The sequence below is a fragment of the Cygnus olor genome, chromosome 13, assembly GCF_009769625.2.
Source record: "Cygnus olor isolate bCygOlo1 chromosome 13, bCygOlo1.pri.v2, whole genome shotgun sequence".
Lineage (NCBI taxonomy): Eukaryota > Metazoa > Chordata > Aves > Anseriformes > Anatidae > Cygnus > Cygnus olor.
This window is the reverse complement of record NC_049181.1, coordinates 10,319,120-10,335,625: the sequence shown is the minus strand read 5'-3', so window position 1 is coordinate 10,335,625 and position 16,506 is coordinate 10,319,120. Positions and strand designations below refer to the sequence as shown.

Sequence of the window (16,506 nt, the reverse complement as noted above, 5' to 3'; positions counted from 1 at the left end):
GGGCCTGCGCGGTGCGCGCGGAAGGGGCCGGGGCCGGGGAGGAAGGGGCGGGCGGCGGCGGCACGCGAAGGTCGCGGCGGCGGTATGGAGGCGCCGGGAGGCGGCGGGCTGGGGGGGGCCGACCCGCAGCTCCAGCGCTTCATCGAGGTGGAGACGCAGAAGCAGCGCTTCCAGCAGCTGGTGCACCAGATGACCGAGCTGTGCTGGGTACGGCACGGGGCTGCGGGCTGCGGGAGGGAGCCCCGGGGGAAGAGGAGGAGGAGGAGGAGGAGGATGAAGGGGAAGGGGAGAGGGAAAGGGAAAGGGGGTCTCCGCCGAGCCCGGGGGGTGTGTGGGGGATGCCTCGGGGGTCCCGGTGCGCGGGGCCGTGCCCCAAGGTGCCCCCCGCGGACCAAGGGCGGCCCCGCTCCGCAGGAGAAGTGCATGGACAAGCCCGGGCCGAAGCTGGACAGCCGGGCCGAGACGTGCTTCGTCAACTGCGTGGAGCGCTTCATCGACACCAGCCAGTTCATCCTCAACCGGCTGGAGCAGACGCAGAAGTCCAAGTCGGCCTTCTCGGAGAGCCTGTCCGACTGAGCGCCGCCCGCCGCGCCCGAGAGGCCGGGGCGAGCCGGCCACCCGAACGAGCCGAGATCACCTCTGGGGGGTTAGGAGATAATTTTGTGAAAGGTGCAGCCAGATGAGAGCCCGTTACAGGTACACCCGCTCCTCCGCACGGTGTCGTGCTGTTCCCGTCCCCGACCGCCAGGAAGGATCCTCGCGCCGGGACGCGGGGGCCACGGATGCCGCGCACGAGGTCTGGGCGGTGGGGACGTGTCCCTGCAGCTGGAAGGAGGGGTGGTGATGCTCACCTCAAGGGTGCTTCCAGCGCTAAGGTGAACCTTAACGCAGGGCGAGGCGAGCCTGCAACCACTGCCTTAAACGGTACTGCACACGCGTTCGTTGCGCAGGACTAACCTTCCTCGGTAGGTGCTAACGAGCCTCGCACTTCCCATGGCTGTGCGCTGCGACTGGAAGGAGAGCAGCAGGACTGCACCAGCACAGACACCCCTAGCCCGAAGAGCTTCCTGGGTATAGCGAATATCCCAGGCAGCGTCACTACTGGAAAACATTTCAAGGCTTCTGTAGGGTAAACTCATTCATGCGGCCAAGTGGCAAAGTTTCAAATTGCAGCACAGCTCTCTCAAAACTGACTTGCTCCATTCACTGCTTTCCCCTAGACAATGTAATAAATGTTAACTGGGTCAATTTTTAATATGAGATTCTCCTTTGTTCAGATCACTGAGAAATGAAAATCTGGCCGCTTTGTTCATTCCCAGTGATTCTATTTATTGCAAAATCAGAAGGGAAGGGGGAGTAATTGTCTTCTGACTAGACAGCCTGTTGTGAATTCTGATTTGTTGCTCAGTGAATTTGGTGCCATGAATCAAACCTCATGTTTGAGGCCTTTCTTCCTCTTCCCCAAACGGGAACAGCACCTGCTTTCCTGAAAAGGATGAGTTTCTTCAGAGAGACTAAAATTGCAGAATAAATGTAGCCAGCTACTTTATAACCAGCTGCACCCTTATCTGTGATCACTGGAGGGAGGCCTGTGGCCATGTCTTCTGGACTTTTGCCCCTAGAAAGTGGTGTGGAGCTTTTAACTGGAAAAACAACAAACTGCTACTAATCCACCCTCTGAAACACAGTGTAGCATTTCAGCAATAGGGCATGGCTCTGGGAAGCACGGAGTGACCCACGTTATTAACCTGTGGTGGCTTGGAGCCCTATAGAGAAACCTGGTAAATTGGTTCTGCGCACAACAATGTGCTGTGGGTGGTTGGACAGGGCGTGTGGGGTGCCTAACACGGGTGTCTTGGAGCCAGCAGCCTTCCTGGGAATAAGTTCAGGACGTGAAATAGAGCTACGCGTATACAAACCTGCGTAAGCGAGGATGCAGCTATCTAGCTATCTTTCAGAAGTTTACCTCAATAGCTAAAGACTGTTAGGTCGCTCCTGTTCTCACCACGAGCCATTCCCCCTCCTGACCCTGCCTTGCATTTCTCTTGAGCACCCGCGCTGTTCCTGTATTGCTGTAATCCTTCGTACCTCTCAGCGCTGGCCCAGCTCTCAGTACAAACATACCAATAGCAGCTTGGTAACAAATAACCTGTTTTTAATGCTGTAAGCAGGTGCTTCATCAACCTGCACAACAGACATTGCACAAAGAGGTTGGTCCCTCTATAAGCGCCACAGCAGCACGTGGCAGCACCCTTGAAGTTTTCCAGTTTTGGCTGTATTCTGTTCTTGGATGTGAATCTGTAAATAAATTCTAGCAGAGTGAGCAGAACGAGTACTTTTACGGAAGAATTTTTGAATTAGTACTCTGGCTATGTCACCTTTGGAGAGAAGACAGCTGTCTGGCCCTAGGTAATCTTAGCACCATGTTAGATTACTTTGTAACTGTTAATCTTCTAAGTATTCTTAAAAAAAATGCTCCGAGGCCTCCCCTAGTGTGTGGCCTTTGCATTCAGTAGGGGTCAGCACTGTGTTAGTGCCGCAGACCTCTGCACAATCAAAGCCTGTGTCCTGACAAGGGCAGATTGATGCTTCATATAAAAGAACAGGTAAGAGGCACTAGATCCTGGCAGCGGGGCTGTTCCCAGAGCTTGTGTCTGCAGCTGCAGGAGGCTGCTGTCCCTGTCAGACCCCCAGCAGTGAGAAGTCACTGATCATGTGCCCCGGGCAGGTAGAAGGTAACTGCTGACTCCCACAAGCACAATAATAACTAGCAGCATCTGATACGGCAAGTTCACCCTTGCCCAGTGGAGCTGCTCACTGGTGGGAGCAGAAAGCTAGCACTTCAGAGGCCTCCTCACACGCTTTCACCTTCCTCCTCTTCCTCTTCTGCACTCTGAGAGCCTTTGTCCTCTGAGGGCAGAAGAGGCTGGTGCTGACACGACTGATGTCTGTCTGCGCTCCTCCACGACGTGCGCAAGTCTGCCCTGCCTTGCTGCAGGAAGAGGGGCAGGAGGTCGGGGGTGAAGGGCACGTCCCTGAAGGCGTGCAGGAGGAAGATGCCGGACACGATGGTGAGGAAGCCGCTGATGGTGCCGATGATGTTGTCTAGCACCATGTGCTGCCACTCCTTGAAGAGGATGGCAGAACAAGTCATGACTGCTGTGGTGAACAGCACGTAGTAAATGGGTGTGACCACGGACGTGTTGAAGATGTCCAGGGCTTTGTTCAGGTAGTTGATCTGGACACTGATGCAGATCACCAGGCACACCAGGAGCACCCAGCCCAGCGGTTCTTTCAGGACTGGCTTCCCGGCAAACAGTTCTTTCAGGGCAATCCCCAAGCCTTTGACACAGGACACAGAAAGCGAGCCGATGGCGGAGCAGACCAAAACATAAACCAGGACGTTGCTCCGTCCGTAACGGGGTCCAGCCACAAAGATAAGCAGAAGGGAGCTCACCAGGACACACACGGCAAATACAATAAATCCTTGGAGAAAGAAGAGTTAAGGGCTCTGTCAGAATGGAGAACAGCAGCACCAGTGACAGACGTAACTAAACAGCCAGTAGGGATGGAGGACAGGCAGGCAACTGCCCTATCGGTCCCTCTTTTTAGCCTCTTGTCTGTAGGGACCTGGGCTGGGAAGCAGAGGAGGTCTCCAGCCTGAGAAAAGCTGCCGACACGAGCAGTTCTCTACAGTGCTGATCAGCACCGCCCCACAAGTCTGCCTGTCAGAGGGATACAGATGTCTGTGGCACAACCAGGGCCTATGGTATTAGAGGTGGGGGCCTGTTGCCCATGAAGAGGAGGGGACAGAGCTCTGCAGGAGGCCCAGGAGGGCAGCAGAAGGTTTGGGAAGCACTAGCTGAACTCAGCAGGTTGTGGTGGGATAAGGAAGAAAGAGCTGCTTCACAGGAGTTCAGCCCTTCAGTTCAGTCCTATCCAAGCTGTATCCTACCTTCTACTGTCATTTCCAAGCCTGAAATTGACAGAACCCCTTTTGTTTAAGTACCTGGATCTTTCAGCTTCTCTGCCATTGACTCCAGGCTGGAAACCTCTTCTTCCTGGGGAGCGTGGATTACCATCACCGTGGAGCCCAGAATACTTAGGAGGCAGCCAATCTTGCCGTGAACATTCAGCTGCTCATTCAGGAAGGTGGAAGAGAGAACTGCACTGGAAAATAATAATAATAATAAAAATATATCATTTAGGCCAAGGGATGGAGTATCTGAGGGATGGGACAGAGGAAAGCAAAGCAACTGCTTCCACCATTCAGGGTGGAAGGTAAGGTGAGACCGCTTACCTAACAAGGACACTCAGAGCACCCAGCGGAGTTACCAGCGTTGCAGGGGCAAAGGCATAGGCAGCAAAATTTGCTGCTTCTCCAACTCCCACTGCAAGAGAAACTCTGACAGGTAAGCATCAAAGTGAGGAGCAATTCAGCATAATACTAGCTTGAGTGCAGTGAGAAGAGAGCCTTGATCACCACCTAATTGTCCCATGTTTCTCTGAGGTATGTTGTGCAACCAGGAGAGGACAGTGCCAGCAAGAAGCAGAAGCCTTCCCTTCTTGGAAAGAGAAAGCTCGTGGTTACACGTGGTTATCCTTAGTCCCACGTGGCTATCTAGTTAAGTAATAACAACAGAAAAATATTTATGTGTTCTCAAAGCCGAGAGGAGTTTAGGCATATTTCTGAGTTAATCTTTTCTTCTAGAACAGGCTTTACAGCTTTTTACAGGGAAAATTGAGTACAATCACTTACTAATGTCACGTTTGAAAAGCGTACAGTAGAATTTCTGAAAGTGCTGTAAGCCCTCCCTGCCGGACACGGACACGGCGTTATCTGACTGCAGTGTCTGGGCAGGCCATTTCAGAAGCACTTAACCCGACCCAGTTCGACCAGTTCCTCGATTCCTACTTAGCAGAGAAACCTGGCGATGCATGAGACTTTAGAATATCGTAGAGTTGTGATTAGATCAGCAACATCCCCAGAGACAAAAATCAAGCAGTTAAACAACAATCATCACCATAATGAAGCATGAAAGCAACTGGAAACAACGACAAACACATTTTGAAGGGTTTTGGAGCAGCTACTTACTGCACAGCAGCCCTGCCCACCACAGCCATTCTCGCAGGTACGCATGCCCTCCTTGCCCTGAGGGAGAAAGCAACGTGAAAATTCGGGTGAAGCCACATAAAAAGGCTCGGTTATGCTGCCAGAATTGCCTCCGAGAAGCGGGTGGGAGCCCGCAGCCTGGTAGGCTTTAAGTGTGAGGCTCCCTGGGTCCTGCCGGCCTGTCACAAGTTGGCCTGCCCCAGATGCGGCTGTGACAGCAGGTACAGGTTCGTCTGCCGGGTGAGCAAACGTTTTACTTCTCGGCAGCTTCAGGAAGCCGCGAGCAAGCACAGAAACACCGCGGTCGTCGGTTTTTGTCTAGCCCTGCGAACAATTCCACTTTTAGCCAACACACACACCAGGAAAACACGCGACCTGCTCGCACCAGCCCTCGGCCCAGAAGCGAACAAAACCGCCCCGGGTTTCCCCCGGACGGCCCCGAGCCGAGCTGGGCAGGGCCCGGGGGCTCCCCCCGCTCCCCCCGCGGCTCCCCCCGGACCGTGCCGGCGGTACCTGCCCTGGCGCGGCCGCGGCGGCCCAGCCGGAGCAGCCCCTTCTTCTTCAGGATGAAGCTGCCGCCGATGAAGGCGCTGGAGGCCAGGGCCAGCCCCAGCCCCACGTAGAAGCCGGGCCGCCCGCCCGCCGCCCCCATGGCGGCCCGGCAGCGAGCGGCCTTCCCCGGGCCGGAACGCAAGGGCGAGGGCAGCGCGGAGCGGGGAGCCGGGAGCCGCTGCACCGGGGCGGCCTTCCGCACGCACCGGCGCCCTCCCGGCGGCCGTGGGTTTCCGTCCCGTCTCCCAGGCCTAGGCAGCGAGGATGAGCAAGAGCAAGGACGACGCCCCGCACGAGCTGGAGAGCCAGTTCGTGCTGCGGCTGCCTCCGGTAAGAGGCCTGGCGAGCGCGGGGCTTGGGAGAGCGGTTGTGAGGTCGGGGGGGGGGGCGGTCCGCCTGCCCGGTGCGGGCTCTGGAAGCAGGCGGGATGCTTTTGGCCCCTCGTAGCCCCTTCCCCTCCAGCAGTGCTTCATCTGAACGGGTTTTCCGCTGCGTGACGTTGAGAGGGGCTCCTGCGTCGGGGCAGGGTGCTCAGAAGGCGACTTAGGGGACTGCAGGTTGTAGAGGGGCTTTTGCAGTGGGTTTTCTGCCTCGGGGTGACAGTGGTGTTTAAAGCTGGGTAGACCGGACAGAAGCCTTCAGTGGCTCGCAGAGAGAGCACGCCAAGTCCTGGTGTAACTGTGTCCAACCTTTCCAGGAATATGCCTCCACTGTGCGGAGAGCGGTACAGTCTGGGAGCGTCAACCTGAAGGACAGGCTCACCATCGAGCTGCACGGTGAGTGCGCAGGATCAAGGCACCTTAAAACTCCTCTGATCGGCCACAAGGGAAGCAGCAGAACTTGCACGTGTTTTCCCGTGAAATTTCTGCTGCCCAGGAGTGTATGGCCTGGTCTGGCTGTTTGGCAGCAGCCTAACAGGCTCTTCTGCAGCACTGACCTGTCCCGTCTCTTCCCGCAGCGGATGGGCGCCATGGGATTGTCCGCGTAGACCGGGTGCCACTGGCAGCCAAGCTGGTGGATCTGCCCTGCATCATCGAAAGCTTAAAAACCATTGATAAGAAAACCTTCTATAAGACAGCAGATATCTGCCAGGTATGGGCCGTTCTTCTTGCCTGCCCCAACAGTTTCTTTGCTCACTCCCCTCTCCAGGAAAACCCTTGTATGCCTGACACAGCCTGACACCTGGTATAACGTGGCCAATTTCTGTATTGTTGTTATATTGACAGTTGAAAATTCCTACCTCTGCTTGGTGGTTGGAAATCCCTTTTTTGAAGCATAGAATTTGATTGTTCTTGTAACAGCGTAACTGCAAGTATGTTTAGACACGAACTGAGCTGGGTGTCAAACATCGTATTTCTGATACCCTGTGCCTGCGAATCCCTCTGGCTAACTGCATGCAGTAGGCAGTCGCTGTCCATTTACCAGAAAAGCTTTCACAGCCTTTTGTTCTTGCATTGCAATAAGCAACCTTTGTGTTTATGTGGGGATTTCAGATGCTCGTTTGCACTGTGGATGGTGACCTCTACCCCCCTTTGGAAGAGCAAACTGTGAGCACTGACCCCAAGGCAAACAAGAAAAAAGACAAGGACAGAGAGAAGAAATTCATCTGGAACCATGGCAGTGAGTAGAGGCTCTGCCAGTCCCCTCCATCCCACCACCCCAGTGTCCCCACAGCTGTGCAGGGCACTCACCGCTGCCGTGTCCCAGCTGTGCCATTGCTCTGCTTTTAGTGCTCTATGTGTTCCTGAAGGGAACTTCTCCCCCTTGGCAGGTTGGATTTGCCAGACCCAGCTCTCCCATTAGGCCATCTGCCTGACACATGCAATCTGTTTCCTCTGTCACAGTTACTCTTCCCCTGAAAAACGTACGAAAGAGACGATTCCGGAAGACGGCTAAGAAGAAGGTGAGTTGCTTCTCCCTCTCAGTGTGGAGATGCAGTAACAAATGGATCAGAAGGCAGGGACGTTAGAGCTTTAACTGTCAGTCCTGAAAACAGAGTGTCTTAACAATGCTTTACGCGTTTCCTTGCCAGAGGTGGGGGAGAAGGGAGGTTAGTAGCTTTAAACACTTCTGTGAGTGCTTCTTCCATGTTTTTCAAAATGCTCCTGAGGTGGAAAAATGATCTATACTGAGAACTACTGGACTCTGTTCTTGTGGTTGCTTTGTTGTAGCGCATCTCTTCCTGCTCACAGGGAAGAAAGGGTCGTGTGGAAATGAGACCACTCATTCCTGCTTTCCCAGCTGAAATTTCTCTATGCATGGCCCGCTCACATCCCCAACAAGCAACACTACAAATAGAATAACTGTTATTTCAGCTGGGGGAGTGACAACAGATGGAGCTCAGAGGCTCTGTCTCTGTGGAAATGCTTAAGCCAGGAAAGGTGTTGGGGAGATGCAGCACCCTGAGGCGGGGAAGGTCTGTTCTTCCCTGCTTTGCAGTTTCTGAGAACACGGTGGAGTGATATTTTGCATGACATTTGGGAAACAAATTATTTCAGACGGTCTTATAGCCCACAGGAGAGATTAGATGTCACTGCCTTAAGATCCATGGCTAATTTAAAAGTGAAAAATGAAACCTCCGTTTGAGTGAGATGGGAAGGATTTCAATAGACCATCCATCAGTGAATGACACCTTGAGCGCTTTCAGTATACAGAAAGTCCTATTTCGTGAGTACTATTGATGGGTGCCAGAGTGGTAGAAAAGTGAGGGCATACAAACCACCAGGGAGCTCTGTACGGAAAAAGACGGATCGCTTTCTGGAGGTGCATAAATTACTTTTTGGGTGGAGCATGCGCAAAGACCAAGCAGAAAGAATAAGAGAAGAGGTGCTTGAAATAGGGCTCTATGCAGAGGTTGAGGATGGGAGCTCATCTGCGCAACTCATCTAACAGGTTGTCTGTTCTTTTTCCCCTCTCTGTCCCAGTATATTGAGTCTCCCGATGTGGAGAAAGAGGTGAAACGTCTCCTGAGCACAGATGCTGAAGCTGTCAGTGTCCGTATCCTTTTAAGAGAAAAAAAAGCTCAAGTGGGGGACGAGGCAGTACGTATGATCTGGGGGTTGCGGAGAGGAGAGGTGAGTTCAGCTGCGTGTGGGGGTGTGAGAGGTTGGGAGATAAGCATGTGAGAAACACTGAAGTTTTAGAGCTTTATCTTTGCCTTCTTCAAAGCTTATTGTTTCTTCATGGTGACCTTCCTTGTAGACTGTGCTATTGCACTGAGCGGGAACTTAAGTAACAATAAAGGGCTGGTCTTCAAAAAAGGGGTCTGGGGTGGTTCGTTGTTCATCCATACCTGCAAGGCCGTGCCTATTTGAGGGGGCAGTGACCTCCTGCGGTTTTAGCTTTCTGTCATTGTACTGCACCTTTCATGCTCCTCTTTTTCCCTTGACTCATCTGTTCCTACTGTCAGGCTGGGAAGTCATCGCTGAAGATGAAACAAAAGAAGTAGACAACCATGGTTCACTCACGAGCCTGGACATCTCCTCCCCAGGGATGTCGGGACATAAGCAAGGCCACGGATCCTCAGGTACGGTGGGGAAGGCTGTTTTCTTCTTTCTAGCTCCTAAGTAATCAGGTGGGCCCGTTCTCTGTGGGGTAAGCCCTAACCAGAGATTTCACAAATGGAAGCTGAACAGCATTGGCTTGTGTGCAAGTAGAGGCCAGTGTGTCACAGGGCTGAAACGGGTTCCCGTTTGCCATAGCAATAGATCCCAGCTGCAAGGAAGACACTGCACATACTGCAGTCAGTTGGGGTGGCAGTGCCCGAAGGAGAGAGGACAGTGTTGAGAGGTCCCTCCCTGGCGGGCACAGGGTGCTGGGGGGTTCATCACGTGTGTTTTTCCTCTTCCCTTTTGCACCCTTTAGAACATGACGAACTGCGGGAGATATTTAATGACATCAGCAGCAGCAGTGAAGACGAAGATGAGCGGGATCATCATGATGATGAAGATCTGAACATTATGGACACCGAGGAGGACTTGGAGAGGCAGCTGCAGGACAAGCTGAATGAGTCTGATGGGCAGCAGCAGGAGAACGAGGGGTCCAACCAGATAGGTGAATTGTGTGGCAGAATGCTGCAAAATCGCAGGGGTAAAAACCTCCGCTGCTGCTGTAGGTCTCAGCTCACTCTCTCTTCCAGTCATGGGGATCCAGAAACAGATTGACAACCTGAAGAGTAAACTCCAGGAGACCCAGGACAGGAGGAAGCGCCAGGAAGATCTTATCATGAAAGTAGAGAATCTAGCCCTCAAGGTGAGAGCTCTTCTAGTCTTGTGCTTAGAACTGGCTTGCCATTAGATCCAGCAGATTCAGCTGCTGCCCTGGAAAATCCATGTCTTTGCATGCTAGGCTAAAAATAAATTTGGTGTGACCATACTCTCCAGCATTTCCCTGTGGAAGTGAAACTGCAGGAGATAAGAGTCAGTGCAGTTTGGAGTTTGCTGCACGATTTGACATACTGTACCAGCAGCTATTAACTGAGAATGTGCTGGTAATTGTTGTCTGGTGCGTTTGTCTCTGCAGACCCGTCTCCAAGCTGTGCTGGATGAATTCAAGCAGCAGGAAGAGCGAGAGAAGCAGCAGGTGAGTAAGCTCCCACAGTGGAGGACAAAGGACTGGGGCACGAGGCTTAGTTGTTAAAGACAGTTCTAGGGCTGGCCTCTGACAAAATTCTGAATATCGTACCATGCCACCTGCTTCAAAGCCCAGCGTTACAGGTCAGGTGTGAGGTGTACCTCATCCCTGTCAGGGATAAAACATGACATGAAAAAACACTGGCACCCAAATACAAGAAGGGTAGCAGCTATGGGTTCTTGGCAGACTTTCCTGGGCAGCTCTGTGGAGTTTCAGCCCAGTACCAGGGCAGGAAGTTCCCACTCCCAGGTTCCTTCTGTTGCCTCACAGTGAGGGCAGTGCTCAGTTCCACCCCAGAGGTGGCTGCAAGGCAGCTGTCTGCCAATCTAGTTCTTGAAAGCAGGCCCACATTGCCCTGGCACAGCTCCCTGCGGTGTGTAGGCAAAGCAGCCACTAGTGTGGGTGGAAGATCCGCAGAAACTCAAAAGTGCTTGGGCTTGAAATGCAGTCCCAGCTGTGCCTTACTGTGACACCTTACTCCCTCTTCCCAGATGACATCTCTGCAGGAGCAGCTGGAGTCCCTCATGGAGAAGTGAGAAGCGGGCCCGGCCTGAGCAGCAGGTCTTTGTACATGCGAGCAGAGCTGGAAGTGTTCATCCCCCATGCTGACGTTTGAGAAAAGAATTAGGCTACGCCTGTGAGAGCAATGAAAACACTGGGATTTACTGTAAATATTCAGTCCCACTCTCCTTGAGGGAATTGGTTCTCCCCGGGCCAGCTCTCTGCATCTCATTGTGTCTTGGACTTGATGGGCTGTGACCTGGTGGGAACTTGTCCCTGTGTTTGGGAAGTGCTTGTGTCTGCAAACAAGGCTCAATAAAGTACCCTCTTCTGTTTCCTCCATGTTCTGTTTCCAACCCTGTTCTGTTCCTCCACGTTCTCCAGGGGACAGGGTAGCGCTGCCTCTTGTCAGCTTGTGCCTGACCACACGGCCCCTGGCTGGTGCGCATGCCAGTGTAGCTGGGCTCCTTCCGTTGAAATGCTCCTGGCATGGCTGGGTCAAAGGGATATTGCGTGAGAAGGGGACCCCGCACGCTCTGAGGCTGCGGAAGGAACGAGGCTCTCCTGATTAGGGAGCTTCTTTAATTCCTCACAGGCTAGGCAGGCAAATCCCAGATTAACCTGGCAGGGTGGGAAGAGGATTAGAAAGGCAGTTCCAGTCAGCAGCTGGCAGAACACAACAGAAACGCATCACGGGCTTCAGCAAGGGTGTGCCATGGGGGAAGCCTGTCTCAGAACCTGAGGAGCAGAAGAAGAGGAAAGGGCTTCCAAGTGCTGCCACGGCTTGGGGACACCTGGCACAGAAGGTGAAAGGCGAGCAGCAGCCCTGGGAGATGATATGTGTGTCCATATAGTCCAGACAGGTGGATGTCCTGAGGACAACACTGAGCTCAGGAAAGGCTGGAGTACGTGCTTGTGTATGTGTGCGTGACCTGCTCCTGAGGGCCAGCAGGAGCAGCCATGGAGGAAACGTACCTGCTGAATGTGGAAGGGGTCAAAAAGAAGATCCTGCATGGAGGCCAAGGGGAGCTGCCGAAATTCCAGGATGGGAGCAAGGTAAATTGTATTGGTAGTTACCCCAGAACCCTGAGAGAGAGGGGAACGGGTCTGACACCTCCCTCCCTGCCCATTACCCGAGGATTAGATTCTTTGCTCGTGAGCCGTGCTTCAGGCCTACAGGGAGACCCCATCCCCAGCAGATCCCTCACAAGGTGAGTGCAGGTGGGGCTGCTTTGGACACAGGCAGCCACATTGCCCTCACAGTGATGGCTGACGTTGCCTGTTGCATTCACCCAACATCAGTGCTGTTACCTGCCTCTTCCCTCCACTCTTCAAGGCACGGTGGAGTTCAGCAGCTGTGATGGGTTGCTGGAAATCCTCCTTCCTTTTCTGACGTGTCAAATATGAGTGGAGGTGCCAATGGGGTGCGCGTTGGGGTTTTTGAGGTCACCAGACCCACAGCTATGGACAGATCAGTGTGGGTACTACGAGGTCCTCACATGGGAGTGCTCTCTGTCCTGGGCTATTAAGGGGTATTCAAAGAGAGCAGCCAGATATAGCAACGATGGGCGTTAAGACGCTACGCCATCTGCTTTCTGTCTAAGACGAGCTGGCAGGAGGCACAGTCTCCCTGCTGCAGATGGAGAGCTGCCAATCCAGCCCGCACCTTGCTGGGAGCGGGCTCGTTCCCACGTCCTGGCCCTGTGGCAGAGGGGCTTGGGGTTGGTGAGGGGACTGAGGGCTCCTACCACATGTGCCTGCCCTGGGCCAGGCACGGGGCCACCCCCCTGGACACTGCGCTTTCTCCGGGGCAGATCACCTTCCACTTCCAGACGCTGAAGGACAACTTTGAGCGGACAGTGATCGACGACAGCCGGGAGGCCGGCATCCCCATGGAGATCATCGTGGGCAAGATGTTCAAGATGGAGATCTGGGAGACACTGCTCAGCTCCATGAGGGCCGGGGAGGTGGCGGAGTTCTGGTGCGATGCCATCGTGAGTGAGGGGCTTTGCAGGCCCCATCCGCATCCGGCAGGCAGAAGAGTTGTAGCACGGGTCCATGCCCCCCCAAAACATTGTCTGGTGCAAGCGCAGGGGTGCGGGACGACCTGCTGGCTGTCCCCATCGTGGTGTCATGTAGCTGTGGCACCCCGGGGGCTGCCCCAGAGGAGGGGGTGCAGGCCGGCCCCGCGCGGCTGAGCGGGGCGCTCCCCCCTTGCAGCACACCGGCATGTACGCCCTCGTGTCCAAGGGCATGCGGAGGATCGCGGAGGGCCGGGACCCCTTGGAAGGGCAGAAGCACCGCTGCGGCATGGGCAACATGTTCGACTACCACAGCACGGGCTACGATGACCTGGACGAGCTGCAGCGGACGCCGCAGCCCCTCATTTTCATCATGGAGCTGTTCCGGGTATAAGGGGGGGCCACGGGGATGGCTGCTGGCCTGGGGAGGGCCAGGGCAGCCAGCTCAGGGCCCGCTGCCCGCGCAGGTGGAGGAGCCCTCGGCGTACAAGCGCGACACCTGGGCCATGAGCAAGGAGGAGAAGCTGGCGGCGGTGCCCGTGCTGCACAGCGAGGGCAACCGCCTCGTGCTCCGCAAGGAGTTTCGGCAGGCGGCGGCGAAGTACCAGGAGGCCGTCATCTGCCTGAGGAACCTGCAGGCCAAGGTGAGCGGGGCCCGGCCACCTCCTGCCAGCCCTGCTGGGGTTACTTGGCAAAGCGGTCCTCCCATGGGCGCTGGGTGCCCTGAAGGGACGGCCGCAGCCATGATCCACCCGCTCTGGGGGGCAGGAGAAGCCGTGGGAGGATGGCTGGCTGAAGCTGGAGAGCCTGGTCACGCCGCTGGTGCTCAACTACTGCCAGTGCCAGCTGGAGCTGGGCGAGTACTACGAGGTGCTGGAGCACACGACGGAGCTCCTCCAGAAGCACAAAGGTACCCGCGCCCTGCCTCCCCCCACCCACAGTGCGACCACTGCCCCTAGGGACTCTGTGGGACCCTGCCCTCCACATCCCCCTGCCCACAATGGAGCTCGTCCCAAGTCCCTGTGTCACTGTGACCCGGATCCCCCTGCCCACCCGTGTCCCAGGTGCCCCTGCCCATGGCAGTGCCCACATCTCTGGTTTCCCCCTGCCCATGATGGCACCTGCACCCTGTGTCCTCTGGGTCCCCCTGCCCATGATGATGTCTCGTGATCCAGATCCCCCTGCCCATGATGATACCTGCACCCCGTGTCCCCTGGTCCCCCAGCCCTCAACGGCGCCCACCCCATGTCCCTGAGTCCCTTGCCCACAGAGGTACCCCATACCCAGACCCCCCCGTGCCTGATGGTACCTGATGGGCTCCAGCTCCTGTGTCCCCGAGCTGCAGGACCCCGGTGGGGGCTGTCCTCTCCCGGCAGACAACGCCAAGGCGTATTTCAAGCGGGCGAAGGCCCACGCTGCAGTGTGGAACGAGCGGGAGGCGCGGGAGGACTTCCTGCGCGTGGCCCACCTCGACCCCGCCATGGCGGCCGCCGTGAAGAAGGAGCTGAAGCAGCTGGGGGAGAGGATGAGGAAGAAGCACGTGGAGGATCGGAAGCGCTACCAGGGGCTCTTCCAGCAGCCCCAGGGGCCGAGGGCTGGCAAAGGGGCTGCAGCAGGCAGCGGAGGGCAGGAGGGAGAAGGGGAGAGGCAGCAGGGGGAGGTCGGGGTCCTGGAGACCCAAGGAGGGGAGCAGGATACAGGAGTGGGGCCATCAGGGGCTGACGAAGGAGAGCAAGGGAACCCCGGGGATGGGCATGAAGAAGAAGCACCAGGAGGAGACGCAGCCCCAGGGGAGCCTGCAGAGGTGAGGGATGGAATGGGGCAGGGAGAGGAAGCAAACCTGGGCACCTGCAGGGCAGAGCCAGAGAGCTGTGGGGCAGGGAGGGGGACAGGAGAGGAAGACAAGGAGACAGCAGAGGAGGAAGAGGAGGAGGAAGACAAGGAGATAGTGGAAGAAGATGAGGAAGTGGTGGTGGAGGAGGAAGAAGGGGAGAAGGAGGCAGTGGAAGAGAAGGTGGTGGTGGTGGAGGAGGAAGAAGGGGAGAAAGGGACAGTAGAAGAGGTGGTGGTGGTGAAGGAGGAGGAGGAGGAGGAGGAAAAGGAGGTGGTGGTGGAGGAGGAAGAAGAAAGGGAGAAAGAGACAGTGGAAAAGAAGGTGGTGGTGGAGGAGGAGGAGGAAGAGAAAGAGGTGGTTGTGGAAGAGGAAGAAGGGGAGAAAGGGAGAGTGGAAAGGAAGGAGGAAGGGGAGAAGGAGACAGTGGAGGAGGAGGAAGAAGAGGAGGAGAAAGTGGAAGAGGAAGAGAACCCAGCAGCAGAGCTGGAAAAGCTCTCTGTGGGGTATAAGGGGGCAGCAGAGGAAGCAGGGCTCATACGAGGGCCGGAGCAGGGAGCTGGTGGGGCAGAGCGAACTGGAGCAGGGAGCATGGCTGGGGAGGAGCCAGGCAGAGCACCAGAGCTGGCGCACACATTTCTGGACCAAGGAACATCCCAGGAGGAGCAGGGACAGGAGAGCTGTGGGGGGCACCGAGCAGGCAGAGACGGCTCCCCCCCAGCCATCACTGCTGGGGAAGTGCTTCACGCTGGGCCCTCAGGGGCAGACCAGGAGCTGGTTGGGGGGGCAGAAGTGCCTCCCTGCCCCACACCAGCTGGGGAAGGGGATGGTGCACCCCTGGGGCAGTGCAGAGAGAGCAGGGAGCTCAGGGCCACCACACTGGGGTACAGGCATCCTTGAGCAGGGCTGGATGGAGGAAAGGGTGCAGGGCTGCCCACGTGGGGGCACAGCCTGGGCAGAGGGGCTGCAGTGCCCCCAGGACAAGCCCCAGTGTCCCAGCTCCCACCAGCTGTGGACTGGGCAGTGACACAGGAAAGATGCTGTCCTTGCCGTGCCGCCACCAGGACTGGCAGCCCCGCTGTGCAGTGCTCCTGCTGCCTCCCCTGCCCCACCTCATCGGCTCCAGTGGCTTCCAGCCGGGCCACGCTGAGCTCTGCTGGCCGAGAAATAAAAGCTCTTCCCTGGCACCATGTGCTGGATCTGTTCCTGGATGTGCCTGGCATCCTTGATCGCAGCCTGCAGCTCCTGCCATGCCCTGGAGCCCGCAGCACGGGGATGGTGACAGGGTCTTCGCTCTGCCCTTGGGAGGGGGAGGCACAGGGGCTGGATTTCCCCTTTTAAGTGTCACATCTCTGGGCCGAGAGCTGCCCCAGCACTCCCTGCCACAGCCCAGCCCCACCAGCCCTGCAACACATCGGTCTTTCACTGCCAGCCGGGGCTGGGCTGCACCCTGGGGGGGGGCTCAGAGCCCAGGGCTGGGCCCTTGCTGCAACACAGACGCGGAGAGCACGGGCAATAAGTGTGATGGAGCACCACTGAGAGATGCTGAAACCCAAAAAAGGGGAGGGAGAGGCCTGCCTGCGGGGCATCCTGCTGCCATGGTCTCCTCTCTGGGCTGCAGGAGTTCCCTGACGAGGAGGAAGGACTGTCCTTGCACAGCCAGCACCCTAGCTGCCGCATGGACCTGAGCAACCGTGCTGGAAGAGGATGAATGCAGATGGTGGTCAGGGCATGCAGCTGCACCCAGGGAGCCCAGGGCTCTGCGCCCAGCTTCTGCTCTGCCCCAGTGGAGCAGGCAGCCACGGCAGCACCGAGCAGGGGAATGTCCTTGTCCCTGCAGCAAGAGGTGGCAGCAC

At 56.3% G+C, this 16,506-nt stretch overlaps 4 protein-coding genes across 6 annotated transcripts; 3 read left to right on the top strand and 1 right to left on the bottom strand.

Annotated features, from left to right (window-relative positions):
* Positions 1-12: 12 nt before the first annotated feature.
* On the top strand, positions 13-1,248 carry TIMM8A (translocase of inner mitochondrial membrane 8A). The gene is made up of 2 exons (XM_040571797.1): positions 13-207; positions 415-1,248. The coding sequence occupies exons 1-2, from the start codon at positions 85-87 to the stop codon at positions 574-576; spliced, it is 285 nt and encodes a 94-aa protein (XP_040427731.1). The 5' UTR covers positions 13-84; the 3' UTR covers positions 577-1,248.
* Positions 1,249-2,138: 890 nt separating this feature from the next.
* Positions 2,139-5,765, bottom strand: LOC121077043 (magnesium transporter NIPA2-like). 3 transcript variants are annotated; one of them, XM_040571793.1, is made up of 5 exons: positions 5,627-5,765; positions 5,096-5,152; positions 4,301-4,391; positions 4,010-4,170; positions 2,139-3,486 (listed from the first exon to the last, which is right to left on the bottom strand). In XM_040571793.1, exons 1-5 carry the CDS (start codon positions 5,763-5,765, stop codon positions 2,855-2,857), a joined length of 1,080 nt encoding a protein of 359 aa, XP_040427727.1. In that variant the 3' UTR covers positions 2,139-2,854. The 3 variants fall into 3 exon arrangements, with proteins under 3 accessions (XP_040427727.1, XP_040427729.1, XP_040427728.1); XM_040571795.1 differs by having other exon boundaries at positions 5,631-5,756; XM_040571794.1 differs by lacking the exons at positions 5,096-5,152; positions 5,627-5,765 and adding exons at positions 4,487-4,621; positions 4,760-4,927.
* A 93-nt stretch (positions 5,766-5,858) lies between these two features.
* On the top strand, positions 5,859-11,140 carry TAF7L (TATA-box binding protein associated factor 7 like). The gene is made up of 11 exons (XM_040571796.1): positions 5,859-5,995; positions 6,363-6,441; positions 6,624-6,757; positions 7,159-7,285; positions 7,510-7,568; positions 8,590-8,662; positions 9,075-9,191; positions 9,530-9,718; positions 9,804-9,916; positions 10,187-10,246; positions 10,789-11,140. Exons 1-11 carry the CDS (start codon positions 5,930-5,932, stop codon positions 10,831-10,833), a joined length of 1,062 nt encoding a protein of 353 aa, XP_040427730.1. The 5' UTR covers positions 5,859-5,929; the 3' UTR covers positions 10,834-11,140.
* Positions 11,141-11,491: 351 nt separating this feature from the next.
* On the top strand, positions 11,492-16,361 carry LOC121077506 (aryl-hydrocarbon-interacting protein-like 1). Its single transcript, XM_040572778.1, has 8 exons — positions 11,492-11,854; positions 12,613-12,792; positions 13,019-13,207; positions 13,287-13,463; positions 13,588-13,729; positions 14,196-14,406; positions 14,674-14,890; positions 16,272-16,361. Exons 1-8 carry the CDS (start codon positions 11,759-11,761, stop codon positions 16,359-16,361), a joined length of 1,302 nt encoding a protein of 433 aa, XP_040428712.1. The 5' UTR covers positions 11,492-11,758.
* The last annotated feature ends 145 nt before the right edge of the window (positions 16,362-16,506 follow it).